Consider the following 16911-nt stretch of genomic DNA (forward strand, 5'->3'; position numbering starts at 1 on the left):
TCCCTCTCTGACTCTGGGGAGCAGTTACCACAGGCTGCGAGGAGTTCTCAGCCAGGGGCTCCTTCAGTGCCTCTTCCTCCCGTATAAAAAAAAAACCCATTTTGGGCCGGGAGTTTGGCCTAGTGGTTAAAGTGCTTGCCTGGCATGCATGAAGACCCGGGTTCGATTCCTCGGTACCACATACATAGAAAAAAGCCAGAAGTGGTGCTGAGGCTCAAGTGGTAGAGCTCTAGCCTTGGGAAAGTCCAAGGACAGTGCTCAGGCTCTGAGCTCAAGCCCAGGACTGGCAAAAAAAACAAAACAACAACAAAAAACCCCATTTTATCTTCTCTCCTTACGATCTGTTTCCACCCTGCCCTGGCCTTCTACATAATAAACCAGATCAGACTTAAATTCAATTTCACTAATTAAAACACATTATTTCTCTAAATTTCATTGAGTGAGGCCATGGGAAATGTCATAGATGTCATATTCAATCAGTGGGGTAGTGACAGGCCAGCAGTTCTCTTTCGGAAACTCTTTGGGAATCTTGCTTGGCAGTTTTGTCCAAGGCTAGCACTCTACAACTTGTGCCACACCTTCACAACCAGGTTTTGGCGGTTAATTAGAGATGACTCTCATAGACTTCTCTAGCCCAGCTGGTTTTGAACCTAACTCCTCGACCTCAGCCTTCCAAGTAGCTAAGATTATAGGCATGAGCCACTGATGCCTGGTTCCTTTTGCTTTTCAGGTAAGGTCTTACGCTTTGCTCTAGCCAGCCTTGGACTGTGATCCTCCTATTTTTATCTTCAAAGTATCTGGAATCATAGTTGTTTCATTGTGACATTTCTACATATAGATATAATGTATCTTGATCAAACTCACACCCAATCATTCTCCCTTACCCCACTCACCTTCTCTTTTTTGTTTCTTTTTGGCTGGTATGTGGACTTGAACTCAGGGCCTGGACATTCCTTTACTCATTCTGCTCAAGGATAATGCTCTATGACTTGAGTCACAGCTCGCTCTACCTCTCTATCTTTTTGGTGGATAATGGGACATAAGCGTCTCATTGACTTTTGGTGGGGGGGCTGGTCTGAGATCTCAGCCTTCTGAGTAGCTAGGGTTACTGCATGAACCAGGGGTACCCAATCTTTTTAAAAAATGTTTTTGAATTAAATTTTTGTGATATTGTGGGGGAAGTTTTAACTCAGAGCCTTTTACTCTAACTGGCCTTTACTCCTTTTACTGGTGGTTGGCACTCTACCACTTGAGACATACCTTGCATTTCCAGCTAGTTTGCTGTCGACTTAGAAGTGAAGAATCTCACAGACTTTGCTGCCTGGGTTTTCTCTGAGCCTTAATTCTCAGATCTCAGCAGCTTGAGTAGCTAGGATTACAGATGTGAGCAACCAGTGCCTAGATTTCCTTAGTTCTTTTTTTTTTTTTTAATTTTTAGGTGTGTTTGTGTGTGGTGGTGTGTGTGTGGGGTGGTCATGGGGCTTGAACTCAGGGCTTGGGTGCTGTTCCTGAGCTTTTTTGTTCAAGACCAGTGTTCTACCACTTGAGCTACAGAGCCACTTCTGATTTTCCAGTGGTTAATTGGCAATGAGTGTAATGGACTTTCCTGCCAAGACTGGCTTTGAATTGTGATCCTCAGATCGCAACCTCCTGAGTAGCTAAGATTATAGGTATGAGGCACCAGTGCCTGGATACTTACTTCTTAAAATAATCAAAAATGGGCTGGGAGTTTGGCCTAGGGGTAGAGTGCTTGCCTAGCATGCATGAAGACCCAGGTTCGATTCCTTGGTACCACATACATAGAAAAAAGCCAGAAGTGGTGCTGAGGCTCAAGTGGTAGAGCTCTAGCCTTGAGAAAGTCCAAGGACAGTGCTCAGGCCCTGAGCTCAAGCCCGGGACTGGCAAATAATAATCAAAACTATTTTTTGTAAGATTATTTATTTATGGTATTAGAGATTGAATTTATTACTGCACACGTGCTAGGTACATGTTCTACCACTTGATCCACGTCTCTAGCCCTTTTCGGTATTGTTTACTTTGAGGGAGGTTCTGTCTTTATGATTGGTGTAGCTTGAACTGAGATTACTTTTGCTTATCCCTGCTGCTGGGTTGATAAGCATGCACCAGCTTGCCCAGCCACTGGTTGAGATGGAGTTTTTAAATTTTATGCACAGGCTTACCTTAAACCATAATCCTCCATCTTTCAAGCTAGGATTATGAGCTTGATCTACTGTGCTTTGTTCATTATTTTGATATAGGGTCTTGCATTTGGTTGGACCATGATCCTCCTGTTTATATTTCTCACTGTGCCTGATTTTGGTCTGAAATTTTTCTTATACTGTCTTTGTCTGGTTTTGATGTCAAGGTTCTCTAAATAACAAGCAACCACATACGTGCACTACTGTAATCCAGCTTTTCTCTGGTTGAGATGTGGACCTTCAAAACTTTTTGCCTAAGCTGGCCTCAAATCTTAATTCTCTCCATTTCTGCCTCCAAAGAAGTTAGGATGCTAGCTATCAGAGATTGTTCCTGGCTTATTAAACATTTTTTTTTGTTAAGATGCTGAGACTCCCAGTGGCAGCCTCCTTCCAGCTCCTCTCTTCTCCCTGCAGTCCCCCCATATCACCCGACCAAAGGTGGGCCTGAGAGAAAGGGGGGCCAGTTTTCTAGTGGATGGGTTTTGATGAGAAGATAAGGTTTCCTTCTTTTGCTATGGAGGAGCATTTACTAAATGTGTATTTGCATCACTTCTTGGACATAGATTTCACCATGCTAATGTGAACTTTGGAGAAATTGCTACTAGGATTGAATAGGATTAGTGATGGCCCTCATACAACGAGCTCCACATCACTAGTCCTGTCCCCACACCAGCACACAGCTCTGCTCAGTGCCCCTTGACTGGTGAGAGCCGGAAAATGACTTCCAGCCCTGCACGAGAGTCAGTCTTCCCTCTAATCCTTTCAAGAGACTCTTTCTTGGACTTCTTACAGTTTCCTCTTCTTGGTGCACTGATCACTGCCTAGCTGAAGGCTTGTGAGAGAGGCTCTCCAGGCCTGTGGAGTCTTCACTGCCATCTCTGTCCTGCAGACTCCAGGGGTCCTGACCTCCCATCTCTGCCTGCTTGCCTCCGCAGCTCAGAGATTGATAGGTGGTACCTGGGCTCTCTCTCCCTGTACCACAGCCTGAGGCCCTTTCTTGATCATAAAATGGGATAATCCAAGTGCTACAACTTACTCGTTTCCCATCTCTCTGGCATCACCGCCTACTGTTGCCAGGTGTCCCGTGTCTTAAGGAGTGTTTTAACCTGTCTTGTCTCATGCTTTAGGAGGCAGAAGAGTGAACTCAATTGTGACTCCATTGGGTCAATGGTAAAAATTGATTTTCTCTTTTCTCCAGTTAATCTTTCTCCTGTTCTGTATTCCTCCTCACCACAGTGTCCCATCTAGACCCCGTGTCCTACTGCAGGGCTCTGGTCCTTCTTGAACCCATCCTTTCCATCTTCTGTATCCCTGGTATCAGCTCCTTCATCCTGCTTGTCTTCCTCACCTCGGCCTGTATTACTCTGTCTCTGCCCCAGGTAGGAACCTGCACTGATTTCAGCTCTACTCCCATCCTCCCTCGCTGTCTTTCCAAGTACAAGAATAGGATGGAGAGCATGCCTCAGGACCTCAGTAATGGAGATGTTGACAGTATTGGAAGGGGGCAGCCCTCGCTCTCAGTTCCAGCCTGCCGCCCCTGACCAGCTGTGACTTGGGCAAATGACTTAAGCTCTCTTAGGCCTCATAGTCTTCATGTGTGAAATGAAGATGACAGTATCGATTGTGTGAAGTCATTGCATGGATTAAGTGGGGGTAATAACACCGGAATGGACTAACTCCAAATTTTACAATACTATAGATGCTTAATAAACATTCGTAATCGTTGCTTTTGTTGCACAGAGCTATGTCTCCCTCAGGCAGGAAACTAGCAAGAATGCCTGGGACCAGATCTGCCACCCCCAGATCAACTTGCTGACTGGTGGAAAACGTCACCAGGACTTCTTCTGAGGATGCTTAGAGGGAGGGAAAGAAGCAGTCCTTCACCCGGGATCAACAAACAGTAGCTACAGTCACAAGCCCAGATTGAGAGCTGCTAAGCACAGCAGCTCTTGTCAGACCCCCTGTCAGGTGGGCAGAGAAGCCAGCTTGCTTGTTTGGGCTAGCCTAGGATCACTCCCTGATGCTCTGGCTGCGTTTCTCTCTCCCCCCACCTCACCCCTGCTCTGCAGGTTCAGTGTGTGCTGTGGGAGACAGAGAACCAAGCTCTCCCACCCTGTTCACCCCTCCCCTGCTTGCTGCTTTCCCTGGCAGTGCAGCCCACATCCTGCGGCTTAACCACAGCCTGCCTGCCTCTGCCTGCAAGAGAGGCAAGAGAGGGTGAGAGGCAGGGATGGTCGCTTGAGAGCGCATCCTCCCTCTGCTTCCCCAGACCTGCTCGGATGTTCTTCCTAACAGCTGATGGAAGCCAGCCCCAAGCCCCATACATCTTCCCTGCTCCAGCCTGGGACCCCACCTGCCTTTCATGGCCTGCTTCTCTCTCTCCTATTTTATGAATTGACAACTATATGGGACCCATCAGTAACTCTGCAATTTTCTCTTAGTCAAATGTCTCACCCCCCCCACCTCGCTCTCTCTCTCTCTCTCTCTCTCTCTCTCTCTCTCTCTCTCTCTCTCTCTCTCTCTCTCTCTCTCTCTGTGCCCATGCCAAAGTGAACTTCAGATCACTTGGGATCATACTGCAAGCACTGAATTTAGTCTGAAGTGGGGAGCACATGAGAGGTCTTAGGAAGCCTAAGAGCCTCTGAGAATGTACCAGAAAAGAGGGACAGTAACTAGGTCTGCTTCCAGCAGTTTAGAGCTGAGACAGGGAGATGGCAAGTTTAAGGACAGCTTAAGCTACATGAGGGAAACTCTGGCTCAGAAAAGAAGAGACAGCAACTCTTCCAGCCAGCCAAATATACTTTATTGTTGCTCTCTGTCGGTGGAGGGGAACCCAGTTCACTAGCAGTGATGCAGATAATAAGATTCAAGGACCTACCCTGAAGGCTAGCTACTGGGGCTTGCTTGGCTCTGCGTTGGGGTCTGTGAATGGGGCAGGAGCTCTACCAACATTCGTTCAGTGGATCCCCACTATGAAACAGCTGGAAAAGCAGACAGCTATGGATGGAAGTGTTAGGAAATGTGGGACAATTTATAGACAAAAGGAGGGACAGGAATGATATCCACGAAGGAAAGCAGGAGTTGACATTGACTCACAGAAGTCAATATCCTGGCAAGAAGGCATGTGGGGTGCGAGGGCCTCATTAGCCAGGATGTTTCCAGGGCCAGCGAGACGGCAATGTTCTACAACTGTCACCAGCAGAGGAGGCAGGCAGGAGGGAGCCAGGGGAGCCAGGGACAAGGCTGTGGGGTGTGAGTTCACCATGAGGTGGAAGAACAATTTTCTTGTGACGGCCAAGACTCGTCCAGGGAACAAGGAATAAATAGCAAGGTGCCCAGGCCAGGCCTGGCCCATGGAAGGCAGTGTCTTCTGTGCGGTCAGATTCCTCTCTGATTCAGCCCAGCATACAGGTCGCGCTGGCCTTTGCGGATAGGCTGGGATCAAAACAGAGCGGGTTAGCAGGGTGCAGGAAGTGGGTCAGGACGAACAGAAGCTCCTGCTGTAGCCCTGTCAAAGGGTGCTGGGCTCTGGCAGGAGGCAGGCTTGAGATCTAACCAGGCAAGACCCCCAAGATTCTGTAAGCCTCAGTTCTCCCCCCCAGAAGAGAGCCTAAGCAGGCCCTTGGTTAGCCTAAGGTCTCTTGTCATGGGAAGGTAAATACATGTATTTGCTGAGCTTATCCAGGTGTGACAGTCAAAGTCTTTAGCACCCATTCCCCAGGAGAAGCGTCCTGAGGATCTCCCCAGGCTGAGCATTAACCTGTTAGTTACCAGATCTGAGGTAGCAGCAGCAGCAGGAGGGGAGGGTGCCCGCTGCTGGTGGTGGGTAGCAGGAAGCTTCCGCTGTGTACCAGTGAGGTATGCTCCTAGGAACTAGCTGGCTGCAGTGGTGCACACTGCTGGAACAGCAGCCTTGAGTCTATCCAAGGATCTGCTTGGATTGTCTTGTCCATGGGGAAAAGCCAATGAATAAACCTCTCCACCCCTCCTCCCCACCCCTTTGCAACGTCCTGGAAGCCACAAAGCCTTTGAGATGGTCCTGCTCTGCCATGAAGGAGGCCGGGTTGGGCACATGGGAACCCTGAGAGATGTGGTTGCCAGTCTCCTCTGCCCCACTTCCCCTGGCTCCCTATCTCATTACCTCATAGTCTGGGTTGGGAACAGGTGGGGGCCTCTCCCTGTTTTGTCCTGCAGAGGAAGGAGAGGGAGACACCAGTCTTACAGTGTTGATCACAGCCCTCGGGTGACAGTTCTCCTATCTCCCCTCTCGGGTCCATCCAGCCACCCTTTCTCTCCTTTTTCCACCTCCCTCATAACCTCCATCTTAGTCTCATTACTTGTGACTTCCCCCAGCTCAGGTCCTCCAAACCAAGCCTGGGGGGAAGGGAAAGGATGAGGCAGATGCTAACACCCCCAAGTCTCTTCCGTGGGGATGGAGCTGGATGGCTGCAAAGCACTGGCAGGTGTTTGCAGGGGCCCAGCTCACTAAAGAGCAGCCTTACATCTTCCCATTGCAGGAAGCAGAGGAAGTAATCTCAGGCAGGGAGCCCTGCCTGGAGATCTTAGTGTCCCAGTGAATGTTCTAGAGGAGCTGTTTTGACCGTTCTGTGGACATGCTGACCACCCTGGCCTAGGCTGGATGAAAATATCCTCCAGCCCGGTTCTACGGTCTTACCCCTGGGCCTGCCACCTGCACCGGCCCCGCGAGACACAGGTTTGGCCTTGGCCTTCCTGTTCCTGCTCCAGTAATAGACCAGCATCAGCAAGCCCAGAGTGATGAAGACGTCCACCAAGACGATTGTGACCACGGCCGTCAGGTCCACCTCCACGCAGTTGTCGCATACTGCAGGGGGAAGAGGTGGGGGAGAAGTGGAGAAATGAGGGGACGTGGAGAAGAAGGAGCAAGTGAAGCTGAGTCTCTGCTGAATCCCCTCAACATTACACACGCTTGCCATGCCCCAGCCCTCTCCTTCCGTGCGCGCACCCCTGCCCATCGGCCACAAGCAAAGTGGGTAGCTATGGGTAGGGGCTGTGGAGCCCAGCTGCCCGGGGTTCAAGTCTCAGCCCCACTGTGCAGTAGTTGTAGGAATTGTGAGCTGGTTTTCCAACCCATAAAGTCCTCATTTCCTCATCTATAATGACCCTAAGGGCAGTGGGACTCAAATAGTATGTAAATGACATGGCCATTGAGAGGACAGTATGGAAAAGTCCTTGGCACGTGTCAGGACTTTAGTAAAGTGCCACAAACTTCATGATCATTTAATTAATGCGAGCTCTCATTGTTATTATTTTTGTTATGCCTCTCTTATGACTCCTTTTTCATAGTAGCTTTGAGTGACCCTTGCAAATTCTCCTGAAGAATGTATCTCTGAGTAAAACATGAGATAAACTGATGCTCGTGTCACATAGTTCTGGATGTGATATAATAAAAACAACCCAAGCCTGTCACTGTGGGGAAGTTATTTGATTAAATTAATTCATTAATACTTTTACTACTGGCCTTGTCCCTGTTAGACAGGCAGGTCTTTTACCACGTGAGCCACCGCTCCCTCCACCCCTTTCGGCTTCAGCTCTTTTTTGTGGATAGGGTCTCATTTTTTTTGGTCTGAGATAGTCTAGCACTTCAATTCTCCCACACATGCCTTCTGAGTAGTTGGGATTTCAGGCAGGTCCACAGAACCAGGCTAGGAAGTTACTTTAGATCTAAACACTGACTGAAGTTATCCTGACAGCCCCTTGCTAGCGTTCAATCCACCTTCTAGAAAATATTGATACTGTGTGGTCTCAGAGAGGCCGGGATTGAGGGAAGGATGGAGGCCTCAAATACTAGTTTGGGAAAATCACCAAGGATGTTCTTCTGAAGGAACCCTCCAGTTACCTTTAGCTTTCAAGTAGAGGTATTGATGCTTTTTTGAATTACTTAGGTAACACGCATAGTAACCATTGTCATCCATTTCTGAAAATGGGTCCAGTATGAGCTGTTCATCGTTATTGGATAATTGTACATCATTTTTTTCCCACTTTATTGAGCCAGATTCAGGATCCAGAGGACAGGTCAGCGTTACCCTGGTTCCGGAGATGGTGACTTCATATTCTTTATTCTCTGAGGAATGGGAGAGAAGGGAAAAAATTGAAAAGAAAAACCAGAATATTTCAGAAAAAGCAAATTAGTGGCAAAAGTACCTGCCAAATACAAGAAGTTGCTTGCCATCCAGGACTTAGGTTTGCTTGTCACAACAGGGAGGTGGCCTGCCTAGAGGGTGAGGGGCTGAGAGGTGATTTCAGGTATAGGTTTAGGAAGGGGAAAACCCCATAGTAAAGAATGGTCCTGCTGGGAAGCATTCTAAAAGCAAAGTTGGCAATGTAATTGGGGGGGTGGGGATGGGGTCCTCAGTTCTTGGGGCTAATCTCTCTTGAAGAGTTTCTTCTTCGCTACTCACCAATCTGCCTTTCCAAAGCGTAAACAAAACCCCACAAACTCACATTTCTAGATTGAATTACTTCTAAAATAAGAGAAGGTTCCAATAGCAAGAAAAATAATCCTACTTTGAGTTGAAGTTGAGCATCAACTAGCGCAAGAACTTGCAAAGATGGCTTCCTCACTTCAGGAAATCAAGGCCTCAGTGGATAAGTGTGCACTTCACCTTCAGTGAAATACTCATTCACAGAATGCAAGACAAACTGAAAACATAGCAATAGGTACTCCAAGGCCTAACGCACCAAAAAAATCCTAAGGCAGGAAAGTTCTCGAAGTTTTCAGGATTACCCTCTTGTGTTTGCCAAAACCGTCCGGAGAGATATAATGTGATTTTTCTCAGACTCTCAAATACTCCATGCATTGGAGCCACTGATTCGTGGGCTTACTTGTTATTATTTAGGGTTCCCCCCTTTTTGTTGAGAACTAAATTCCTCCTAATTGAGATCAGACATCTTTTATCTTATTCCATATACTTTAATTTGCTATTTTTTTTCCAAAATGATATGATAAATTTTATACAGTTCAGGGGGATTGGTTCTCCCAATAAAATTTGGCTCTATTAGTCAGGTGCTGGTGGCTCACGCATGTCATCCTAGCTACTCAGGAGGCTGAGATCTAGGATCACAGTTCAAAGACAGCCCAGGAAGGAAAACACGTACAACTCTTATCTCCAATGAATCCCTAGGAACCGGGAAACGGTACTGTGGCTCAAAGTGAGTGAAAAAGCTCAGGGATGGCATTCAGACCCTGAGTTCAAGCCCCGTGACAGACCAAGAAATACCAAAAGCCTCTGTTTTGCACGATCTCTGGGTATAATGAGCTCTCTCCATTATTTGTTGGTGGTGGTGGTGGAGGAGGGAGGGACCATTGGTGTGAGAGGGAGGGCAGGCAGGAAGGGGTTCATCCACATCCCCATAGCAGGCAATCTTGTCCTGGAAGGTGGAGCTGATGGTGCATCCATATTTCATGGGAGACTTGTGGCTTGTCCCCTTGGGAAGTGTGGGTCTATGCCGGAATCTGGACACAGCAACTGGGAGGGGGTCAGTATACTCAGAGACAGAACACTGCCGAGGACGGGCCTTCATGGCTGAAGCTTTGTGCTTGAATCTGATTTGCCCTACGCTGTGTGAACAAGGGAGGACAAGGCACTTCATCTAAGACTGTTTCTTTCAAAAGAAAAATCAGTTTATTTATGGAGGCTGGGTCTCACTTATGTGGTTGAGACCAGTCTTGAACTCTTGATCCTCCCGCCTCAGTCTCCTGACTGCTGGGATCACGAGTGTGCAGCACCTCCACACCCAAAATTCTGTTTCTTCTTCATCAGGGAAGAGAAGAGAAAACTCCCATCTTCTGGGGTTTTTTAAGAGAATGGAGTGGATTCTCCTAGGGACAGGGGCTGGCACACAGCAGGTGCTCAAGAAGAATGTTAGTGTCTCTCCTCCTTCCTTCCTGGGGCCCTGCCAACATGAACACAACTGAGTTGGCATCCAGGTGCTCGGGCAGCCATCTGGTTGAGACAACACAGACCATAACAAGTCCTTCTCTGCCTGCTTACAGGGAGAGTGGATGTAAGAACAAAGTACGCTATTACTTGGACTTAATGTTTCACAAACCAGAAATCATAAATTAGACAAGGCCAAAGCAAATAGGCATTATACTCCGCTTGGTAGGTCTGTCTGGAAAACAAATAATTGTAAACAAAATTGTTTACAAGTCAAACTGGCACAAATACATGTGTAGAGCTTAGACTTACAAGGACCTCTATGTCTATACTTAGAAATGGATGTGTTTCCAAAGAGTTTACGCACGCCCCTGGCATTTCATAATGGTTAAGATGTAAGTAATACATGATAAGTAAAAGTATCATGTAAGTCTGTATTAATCCTCTTTGATTATCTTCTAATCTGTAGAATCAGGGTGTTAGAAGAAATAGAGGAGGAAATTCAAGCAGGGCAATATCCAGAACAAGTATGCACAATCGACTTTAATGCTTACCCTCTAGAGTCCATGTGCCGTCTACGTAACACAAGCTAGATTCCACCCTCTGCCTTCTGTATGTCAGATAATGTTCTAAAGACCTCAATGGGTTGCTCATTAAATCCAGATTTGTTTTACATAGGATGATGAGATGGCATAGAGAAATTCAATTTAGCAAGTAGGGCAATGAGCTGTATTCAGCTTTAGTGTTAGATTCATCTTCTCTGCCTAAAGGATTCTTCTCCTCAAAAATGCAAGCAAATTCTAGAATCCTCAGCTCAAGAATCCCAGCTCCTCCTCCAGGCGCCTTCCTCAACAGGCTGAAGAAATGCCACCCTTCCTTCTCTCTCTTTCTTATTTTGTTGGTCGTGGGGCTTGAACTCTGGGCCTGGACGTTGTCCCTGAGCTCTTCAGCTCAAGGCTACTGCTCTACCCCTTGAGCCACAACGCCACCAGTTTTTCTAGTGATTAATTGGAGATAAGAATTTCATGTTGTTTAGCGCCCGGGCTCGCTTTGCACCACAATCCTCAGCGCTCAGCCTCCTGTGTAGTGAGGATTACAGGCATGAGCCACTGCACCCGGCCCTTCCTTCTCTTTATATTTCATTTTACTCTGCATTCATTCCTATCACTGCATCTATTCCCATTAACACACTGCATTAACGATGACACGAGACCATGCTTGTGGAGAAGGAGCTACCAGAGCATTCATATTTTTTCATGTAGTCATTCAAAAAATATTCACTGAGTCCCTAGTATGACTCAGGAAAGTGAGACACCATATCTACCTTTAAGGAATTCATGGTTTACACAAAAACATGTGGATATGCCAACACACACCCACTTATCAGACATGAAGGCTAGCAACAAATATAGGTGCCTCTCACATACATTCCCTTGAAAGATAATTCATTTTCCATCTCTTAGCGCTGGGCCTGAGTGTTCACTACTCTGATTGTCCCTATGGCCATCTTGTCCCTCACTGGGGAAGGTTGTATAGAGTGAAAATTCTCTTACCACTTTCTTCAGGGTCTGAAAAGGAAATGATAAAAAGCCATTAGCAATATTCTCATTAGCAGCAGAGATAGAGTCCTTCCCTGTCTGGTTAGGTTCCACCCCTCCCCCCTTTTAGAAAACAATGGTTCAGGATGTTTCCTTGGCTGCATAGGATAGGATGCTTGGGGCCTTTCGTTCTACATTAACTACCTGAAGGCTGTGTACAAAAGCGGCTGTTAAAAGTGCCAGGAGTTGGGCGGTGTGGCAGGAAGTGGCTGCTTTCTACAACAGTGGTTCTCTCAGTTTATAAAGGATGATTGGATAGAGAAGTTTCCAGAACAGGGACACTCCAGAGTCTGAGGAAGTCAAGAGAGGGCTGGTGGACACAACTCACACACCCAGAGTGCTCAGACACTTGATTCTGACCTCTCCCCCACAGCTGTCCCAGGCTCACCTAAGGACACCCTGTGCGTGCATCTGGATGGCCACACACCCTCCACAAGCGCACACACCAAATGGTAAATGAAAACTGTTGGTACTTTCAACTTTCCAACAACCTCCAGATTTCTTATGGAGACTGGGTAGTTCCTGAGATCTCTGTGGATTCCCTCTTGTGGGCTAGATTTCTGATGAAAGAGCAAAGGACTAAGGTCAAAGCCTCTTACTGGCTTCTGGAGAAGTGCAGTGGAAGGCCTAGAGAAGCTCTTCACAAAGGCAGTCAGTTTTGAGGCCATCTACCCCTTGTGTGACCGCCATAGTGTGACCCAAGCCATAGAGTGACCTAAGCCATAGTGTGACCCAAGCCATAGTGTGACCCAAGCCATAGAGTGACCTAAGCCATAGAGTGACCTAAGCCACAGAGCAGAGCTTTTTGCACACCAAGGCCATCCAGTGTGATTGGAATGGGTAGGCAGTTGTAACACTATGGTGAGTATTTGTGGACCTAAACATAGAAAAGAGACAATGAAATATATGATACAAAAAAAATTGCAGCTCCATTAAAATCCTATGGGATCCATTCAAAGCCTTAGTTGACAGAAACATTGTTACTTGGCATGAGGCTATGCCAAGAATGTTGGTTTTTTTGTTTGTTTGTTTGTTTTTTGCTAGTCCTGGGCTTGAGCTCAGGGCCTGAGCACTGTCCTTGGATTTTCTCAAGGCTAGAGCTCTACCACTTGAGCCTCAGCACCACTTCCGGCTTTTTTCTATGTATGTGGTACCAAGGAATTGAACCCGGGTCTTCATGCATGCTAGGCAAGCACTTTAACCACTAGGCCAAACTCCTGGCCCAAGAATGTTGGTTTCTTAACAAAGAAAGCATATCTTACCTTCCTGGCCCCAAGTGCCAACTGAAAAATAGAGAACAACAGAGTTAGTGCATATTGTAAGTGCCTGTAACACCTATATATTACTAAAGTCCTTCTCCGTCTCTGCTGGTTTATAGTCATTCTCGTACATCAAAACTACAGTGACATAAGAAGAGGTAGAGAATACACTCAAGAATTCACTATAGGGCCAGGAGTTTGGCCTAGTGGTAGAGTGCTTGCCTAGCATGCACAAAGCCCAGAATTCAACTCCTCAATACCACATAAACAGAAAAAGCCAGAAGTGGCGCTGTGGCTCAAGTGGTAGGGTGGGAGCTTTGAGTAAAAGAAGCTCACGGACAGTGCCAGGCCCTGAGTTCAAGCCCCAGGACTGGCAAAAAAAAAGGGGGAGGGAGAGGAAGATAGAAATAAACAGACATTTTAAAAAGTGGCATTTAAACTGGGTATTAGTGGCTTATGCCTGTAATTTTATCTACTCAGGTGACTGAGGTGTGAGGATGGCTATTTGAAGCCAGCAGGAAAGTATGAGGTTGAGCAGCCGGAAGTGGAGGTGTGGCTTCAGTGGTAAAGCCACAACCTTGCAAGAGAAAAGCTAAGGGACAGATGTTCAGGCTCCAGTATCAGTACACCCACCTCCAAGAAAGAAAAAAGAAAAAAGAAGAGCAAAGAAAGTAACCTTTATTGCTGGGCCTTGACCACGAATTTTGATTCCCTTCAGGGAGAAACAGAGCAACGAAACATCTAGCGTATAACATGAACAAGCAACACTTAGGAAAAGTGGAAGCAGCTTTTAAGATGACTACAGAAAGTACAACTGAATTTTGTACTCCAGTCTCCATTTTGAAGAGCGGTCTCTGACTGAGGAAGAAAAACAAGCTCTTGGTTAGGCACAAAGTCTGGCATTCTTGTCTGTCTCTGTCCCCTGCTTATCAAACGGCTCAACTTTTCCATTTGTTTTCTGTTTGAGTCAGAGGAAAAAATATCTGAAACCCCAATTGCTCATCAACTAGAGTCTGTGTATTGATAAGCTGAAAGCATTTCTTCTGTGCCCTCTGATTCCCTCACTCAACAATAACTTTAATTCATGAACAGTGATCAGTTTCCCATCATTGCCTGAGATTTTTTTTTTTAATTTTTGATTTTTTTTTGCCAGTCCTGGGCAAGCACTGTCCTTGGGCTTTCTCAAGGCTAGAACACTACCACTTGAGCCACAGCACCACTTCTGGATTTTTCTATGTATGTAGTACCGAGGAATTGAACCCAGGCCTTTGTGCATGCTAGGCAAATACTCTACCACTAGGCAAAACTCGAGGCCCCTGAGATTTTTTTTTGTAATGTATAGAGGGGTTACAGTAACATTCATCAGGTAGTAAGCCCAATACTTCTCACACACTGATACTCCTCATGTTTTTGTCCCCATTTTTCTCCCCAACCCCCTCCCAATCATCTTGTTTCCCCTTTCCCTCTCCTATTTCAAATAAACAAATAAACATCTATACAATATACCAAGTAACAAAGTCAGATACAGTAACAATATGAGATTAATCATAAGGGCAAAAAAAGAGAAGAGAAATAACATAGTACATTAAGAACAACAATCACATAAGATAAAGCTCTTGTTTCTATATCCATTTTGTCTCATTCTATATGACCTTATATACCTAGGTTTTGAACTATTGTAATCCTCTTCTAGGAGAGTTCTAGATGTGTACTAATTATAACAAATGAGAGAAACCATTGAGCCTACGTTCCTTTGGGTCTGGCTCACTTCATTTAATATGATTTTTCCCAAGTGTTTCCATTTCTTATGAATGGGGCAATGTCATTCTTTCTGATGGCAGCCTAGAATTCCATTGTGTATAAGTAGTACAACTTCTTGATCCAATCATCTACTGAGGTTGCCTGAGAATTTTTACATTTACCAACAGCCTCTACAATGGATGAGATTCTTCCATCCACAGACAGACTGGGCATATTTTCATGATGCCAAATTCCTACAAGTTTCAAATCTTCAGTATTCTCTCTTTATTTTTTTTCCTCTTTAGGAAGAACATAATTTGTATTCTAAGCTATTATGAAAAAGCCTGGCTAGCCTTCTGAGACATGAAGTGTGTTCCTTGGACTAGTCACAGGTAAATAAATAAACCTGAGAGCATTACAAATATAGACTCTTTTAGGGTGTGGTGGAACATGCCTGTAATCCTAGTGCTTGGGCGTCTGAGACAGAGGAGACTGGAATTCAAGGCCAGCCAGGGTTACATAGTAAAACCCTGTATCAAACCCCAAACCAAAGGGAATCCCCCGAACAAGAGGGTTCAGTTTGAATCCCCATGTGGTGTGTGTGTGAGAGAAGCTGGCAATGAAGCAGGATGTGAAGACATATGGCTGCTGCTGAGAGATGGGAGTCCCAGCTATGATGGCATTTTCTGGTTCTTTGATATAGAACCATCACAAGCCGTTTTGCCTTATATAGTGCAGTTGTCACAAGCCCAGGCATTAATAGACACAGTTCTGGTTTTTCTGGTCAGCTTCAGCATTTACTAACTGTATGATTTGAAAGAAGCTATTTAACTCCTCTGAGAAGTCATTTCGTCTCTAAATAGGGGCTGTCATTTTCCATCCCAGGTAGTAGTAAGGATTCAATACCGAATACATACAGAGAATTTTTGACACAACAAAGGGCACTGCTTCTTTCCATTATTTATCTCACTCATGCTATGTATGCAGATATCCTTGGATATTTATCATTTTAGATTCTATCTCTCTTTAAAAAGGACTGAACTCATAGAAAGTTCTTGGTTCTCCCAGAAGGACTGAATGTTATGAGGTATTTGTCCCATAGGTATTAAATTTGTTACACCCTGGACAGAGTTCAGGTTCAACAACCTGTCTCCTCCAAACACTTTAGCTCTCCTAATCACTCCATGTAAGTTCTTTGGGTTGCGTTAGCTTACTGCCAGACAAGCTTGCTCCTGCTAGGGGAGGGATCTCGGTTTTGAACTGATATGAGCACCTCGTCCTCCTTTCTTTGGTTGCTTCTGGAATGGTCCCTGGCAGCTTGGCACTTTTTTCGTTGCAGTTTCCTCCAGCCCCAATCCTTTATCCTCTCCAAGCACAAACCGTTCCTCTCATCTCCTGATGGATGAGGGCCTTTGGGCATCTTTGGTGCTGGCTGCACCAGGTAAGGCTACGAGCCTTCCAAGGACCTGGGGAAACACATGCTACTTACCTGCCAGGAGACAGAGGCCCACAACGCTCCAGAAAATGCGCCACTGCATCCTTCTCTCTCTCTCTACTAAGATGGCGGAGAGGAGTCAGCGTGTCACTTCTGTAAAGGAAACCAGAAAGCCAAGTTTTCAAGCTATCCACTGGAGGTAAGCCTTTGGACCCATTGTTCCCAGTGTTAGGAAGAAAGGGGGGGGGTGGGGGGTCCTTTCTGTTAGAGGAGACTCACCATTGTCTTGAAGCAGGCACCTGAGGCACAGTTCTGAGCCCCACACAGGAAGTACATGGCTACATCACCAGGCAATGTGGGAGGCAGGGGCTACATCTGGGTTGGCTGAGGGAAGCTGGGCCCCACACCCTCCCCAGGAAAAGAAGCAAGAGGACATGGCAAACCCAGAAAAGTACATGAAAAGCACTGCTGCGTGCTTGTCCAGGCCAGCACAGGGCAACCTTCACATCCAAGCCTCCATTCTCCATAGTCTGCAGCAGAAAGACAGAGGCTTTGCTTCTTTAGGGCGGCCAGGCCAGCGCACAGCAGAATAGAGCCATCTCATTAATGAGAATGTTTGGTTTGACAGTGAGTATTGGTTTAAAATCATGACATGGGCCCGGGACACTTGACTCATGCCTGTAATCCTAGCTCCTCAGGAGGCTGAGACCCGAGGATCAAGTTTTGAACCTTGCCTGGGCAGGAAGGCCCATGAGATTCTTA

The 16911-nt window shown here is 46.3% G+C and overlaps 1 protein-coding gene across 1 annotated transcript; it reads right to left on the reverse strand.

The window, feature by feature from the left end:
- Window positions 1–4977: 4977 nt before the first annotated feature.
- Cd3e (CD3 epsilon subunit of T-cell receptor complex) lies at window positions 4978–16484 on the reverse strand. Its single transcript, XM_090319407.1, has 8 exons — window positions 16429–16484; window positions 16204–16302; window positions 12978–12998; window positions 11671–11685; window positions 8077–8301; window positions 6874–7041; window positions 6340–6386; window positions 4978–5633 (listed from the first exon to the last, which is right to left on the reverse strand). Exons 2-8 carry the CDS (start codon window positions 16250–16252, stop codon window positions 5577–5579), a joined length of 582 nt encoding a protein of 193 aa, XP_090175533.1. The 5' UTR covers window positions 16253–16302; window positions 16429–16484; the 3' UTR covers window positions 4978–5576.
- Between the last annotated feature and the right edge of the window lie 427 nt (window positions 16485–16911).

This window comes from Megascapheus bottae, chromosome 27 (assembly GCF_031878675.1).
Source record: "Megascapheus bottae isolate mThoBot1 chromosome 27, mThoBot2.hap1, whole genome shotgun sequence".
NCBI lineage: Eukaryota > Metazoa > Chordata > Mammalia > Rodentia > Geomyidae > Megascapheus > Megascapheus bottae.